Source organism: Macrobrachium rosenbergii, chromosome 23 (assembly GCF_040412425.1).
Source record: "Macrobrachium rosenbergii isolate ZJJX-2024 chromosome 23, ASM4041242v1, whole genome shotgun sequence".
Lineage (NCBI taxonomy): Eukaryota > Metazoa > Arthropoda > Malacostraca > Decapoda > Palaemonidae > Macrobrachium > Macrobrachium rosenbergii.
In genome coordinates, this window is record NC_089763.1 from 23,735,995 (window position 1) to 23,740,790 (window position 4,796).

Sequence of the window (4,796 nt, forward strand, 5' to 3'; positions counted from 1 at the left end):
TCCAGCCAGCGGCACTTTCCATCCATCACATTCTATTCCACTCCAGGAATAAATACCAACTCAAGCCAGCTGACTCTTCCATTCCATTCCATTCCATTCATTCCGGGAATAAATAAATCATCCAGCTAGGTGACCTTTCCATTCCATTCAATTCCATTCCACTCCAGGTAATACCAAAAACCATCCAGCCAGCGTAGCGCGCCATCCCATCACATTCTATTCCACTCCGGGAATAAATACCAAAGCCGTAGCTGACCTTTCATTCCATGTTCCATTCCATTCCAGGAATAAATAACCATCCAGCTAGTGACCTTTCCATCTCCATTCAATTCCATTCCACTCCAGGTAATACAAAAACCATCCAGCCAGCGGCATTTCATCCCATCACATTCTATTCCACTCCAGGAATAAATAAAAACCCAACCAGCTGACCTTTTCCGTTCCATTCCATTCCATTCCATTCCATTCCAGAATAAATAACCATCAAGCTAGGTGACCTTTCCATTCCGTTCAATTCCATTCCACTCAGGTAATACAAAAACCATCCGTAGCGGCACTTTCCATCCCATCACATTCTATTCCACTCCGGGAATAAATGCAAACCCAGCCAGTTGACCTTTCCGTTCCATTCCATTCCATTCCATTCCATTCCAGGGAATAAATAACCATCCAGCTAGACCTTTCCATTCATTCAATTCCATTCCACTCGGGTAATACAAAAACCATCCAGCCAGCGGCACCTTTCCATCCCATCACATTCTATTCCACCAGGAATAAATACCAAAACCCCAGCCAGCTGACCTTTCCATTCCATTCCATTCCATTCCATTCCAGGGAATAAATAACCATCCAGCTAGGTGACCTTTCCATTCCATTCAATTCCATTCCACTCCAGGTAATACAAAACCATCCAGCCAGCGACACTTCCATCCCATCATTCTCCTCTATTCCACTCCAGGGAATAAATACCAAAACCCAGCCAGCTGACCTTTCCATTCCATTCCATTCCATTCCATTCCAGGGAATAAATAACCATCCAGCTAGGTGACCTTTCCATTCCATTCAATTCCATTCACTCGGTAATAAAACCATCCAGTCAGCGGCACTTTCCATCCATCACATTCTATTCCACGGGAATAAATACCAAAACCAACCAATGACCTTTCCATTCCATTCCATTCCATTCCATTCCCAGGGAATAAATAAATCATCCAGCTAGGTGACCTTTCCATTCATTCAATTCCATTCCACTCCAGGTAATACAAAAACCATCCAGCCAGCTGACCTCGCCATCCCATCACATTCTATTCCCTCCAGGAATAAATACCAAAACAACCAGCTGACCTTTTCCATTCCATTCATTCCATTCCATTCCAGGGAATAAATAACCATCAAGCTTAGGTGACCTTTCCATTCCATTCACACCCCATTCCACTCCAGGTAATACAAAAACCATCAACCAGCGGCACTTTCCATCCCATCACATTCTATTCCACTCCAGGAATAAATACCAAAACCAACCAGCTGACCTTTCCATTCCATTCCATTCCATTCCATTTCCGGGAATAAATAACCATCAATAGGTGACCTTTCCGTTCCATTCAATTCCATTCCACTCCAGGTAATACAAAACTATCCAGCCAGCGTGTGGCACTTTCCATCCCATCACATTCTATTCCCACTCCAGGGAATAAATACAAAACCCAACCAGCTGGGACCTTTCCATTCCATTCCATTCCATTCCATTCCAGAATAAATAACCATCAGCTAGGTGACCTTTCCATTCCATTCAATTCCATTCCACTCCAGGTAATACAAACCATCCAGCCAGCGCACTTTTCCATCCCATCACATTCTATTCCACTCCACTGAATAAATGCAAAACCAATAACTTGATCTTTTCCATTCCATTCCATTCCATTCCATTCCAGGAATAAATAACCATCCAACTAGGTGACCTTTCATTCCATTCAATTCCATTCCACTCCAGGTAATACAAAAACCACCAGCCAGCGGCACTTTCCATCCCATCACATTCTATTTCGCTCAGGAATAAATAAAAACTCCAGCCAGTTTGACTTTTCCATTCCATTCCATTCCATTCCATTCCAGGGAATAAATAACCATCCAGCTAGGTGACCTTTCCATTCCATTCAATTCCATTCCACTCCAGGTAATACAAAAACCATCCAGCCAGCGGCACTTTCCATCCCATCACATTCTATTCCACTCCAGGGAATAAATACCAAAACCCAGCCAGCTGACCTTTCCATTCCATTCCATTCCATTCCATTCCAGGGAATAAATAACCATCCAGCTAGGTGACCTTTCCATTCCATTCAATTCCATTCCACTCCAGGTAATACAAAAACCATCCAGCCAGCGGCACTTTCCATCCCATCACATTCTTTCCACCAGGGAATAAATACCAAAACCAAGCCAGCTGACCTTTCCATTCCATTCCATTCCATTCCATTCCAGGGAATAAATAACCAAAACCCAGCCAGCTGACCTTTCTATTCCACTCCATTCCAGGGAATAAATATCCACTCATCCAGCCATCCAGCTAACTGACCATTCCATTCCATTCCATTCCGGGGATTAAAGTCGTCCAACCAGCTTTCCATTCCATTCCATTCCGGGGAACAAATATCCAGCCGTCCAGCCAGCCAGCTAGCTGAACATTCCAGTCCATTCCATTCCGGGGATTAAACTGTCATCTAGCCAGCTGACCTTTCCATTCCATTCCACTCCATTCCAGGGAACAAACACCAGAAGCCAGCCAGCTGACCTGACCTTTCATAGAAACCCAGCCGTTACAGAGCCCTTTTCGCCTCCTGGTCTGGATTCCCCCTTCCAGCCATCAATAAACCCCGAAAACAAATGTACCTCTTCCGGGGGGATCTATCGCTATTCCACACTAACGGATGGTTCGCTATTCGTTGGCTTTCGTGGCCTCTCCCGGCTAGAAGGGATGAGTTTGAAGCACGAGAACGTCTCTGTGCTGCGCTGGCGGCGGAAGGTAAATAAAAAAAGATGGCAAAGTTAAAACGTATCTCTATTTTATCTTTGATTTCGTTTTTCTTGGTTAAGACTTTTTAACGAGGTGGCTTTCACTAAACTTTAATTGACGAGTTTTTTTTTAAATACGTCTAGAAGCTTGCAAAAGACGCAGGACAGCAATCGGAAAGTAATATTCATATGTAAATTCCCAGTTCATTTTATTTAAATTGTCGAATAGTGAAGCAACCAATATGTTATATATTATGTCATGGTTATTTGTACCTCGAACCGAAGACTCACTCAAACACTTTCTTCTTCTTCTTCTTCTTCTTCTTCTTCTTCTTCTTCTTCTTCTTCTTCTTCTTCTTCTTTCTATTGATCAAAGCTGACGTAGCTAAAATAACAGCCATGTGACGATGAAATCAACCAAAGTAAGATTTAGTGCTTAGTTAAAAGCACCTGAAAAGCATTAGCAATTTCACTAGCTCAGTAATAATAATAAATAATTCGGAAATGGCATCTCTTCCTAAAGTAGGTACAAGGATCAATTTGCGATAATAATATTTTTAGGGAACTGTCTCTTTCAAAACTAGATGCAAGGATCAATTTACGATAATATTTTTAGGGAATTGACTCTTTCAAAAGCAGATAAAAGGATCTCAATTTGCGATAATAATACTTCTAGGAAATTGTCTCTTTCAAAAGTAGATACAAGGACTCACTTGATAGCATTATTTTTATGGAATTGTCATTCATGGCAAGATACAAGGATCGGTTTTATGATAATAATATTTTTAGGAAATTGTCTCTTTCAAAAGTAGACACAAGGAATAATTTGCGAGACAAGTTGGCCATGTTCCAAAGTCGAATAACCGAAAACTCTGGAAGCATCGACGTCGAAGATCTGAGACTTGTCTCCGAACAATTCATCATTATATACACATTCAATTTAACACGCACATACATACACGATCTTGAAACGTCGACGAATCCATTCATCATTGTAAATACATACAATCCAAAAAAAAAAACACACACACACACATAAGAACCCAAACTGCAGAGAACTAACCCGAAATCTTATTATTGATGACGCAGCGTGTTTGTGGACTCTCATGAGGCAAAATAACGTCCTAAATCAAAGAGAGAGAGAGAGAGAGAAAGAGAGGTGAGAGGAGAGAGAGAGAGAGAGAGAGAGAGTGTTAGCGCTGATCCTGTGAATAATAACAGAACGAAAAGGCTTAGGAATCAGGGTGGGCTCCGCAGAACACGTAAATAAAGGAACACGGAATGTCCTTCCGATGTTGATTCTCCTGACACGACATAGTATTATTTGTCAGAAGTGAATAAGTTTTGCATAATGCAGAGAAAGAAGCACCACGCTTTTGTCAGATTTTATTAGTTTGTCTGAATGTGGGTATTGTACTACAGAGTAATTGGTGCTCATTAAAAATTAATAATGAAAACAATAAAGTACATGCGTCTCCAATGAAATACAAATTGTAACCTAAAACTTAAAGGATATTATTATTATTATTATTATTATTATTATTATTATTATTATTATTATTATTATTATTATTATTATTATTATTAAAAAAACAAGTAAAATATATATATACAATTTATTTGTAATTCTTTAGTGAAACACAAACTGTAACTTAAAACCTAAAGGTTACTACTACTACTACTACTATTATTGTTATTATTATTATTATTATTATTATTATTATTATTATTATTATTATTATTATTATTATTATTATTATTATTATTAATGGAAAAAATAAATT

At 39.5% G+C, this 4,796-nt stretch overlaps 1 protein-coding gene across 1 annotated transcript in view; it reads right to left on the minus strand.

Annotated features, from left to right (window-relative positions):
* LOC136851044 (uncharacterized) overlaps positions 1-3,413 on the minus strand; it is a 41,095-nt gene extending 37,682 nt beyond the window's left edge. Inside the window, exon 1 of the mRNA XM_067125014.1 lies at positions 3,304-3,413. Within this exon, the coding sequence (XP_066981115.1) occupies positions 3,304-3,413 (110 nt within the window). The remainder of the gene's footprint in view (positions 1-3,303) is intronic.
* Between the last annotated feature and the right edge of the window lie 1,383 nt (positions 3,414-4,796).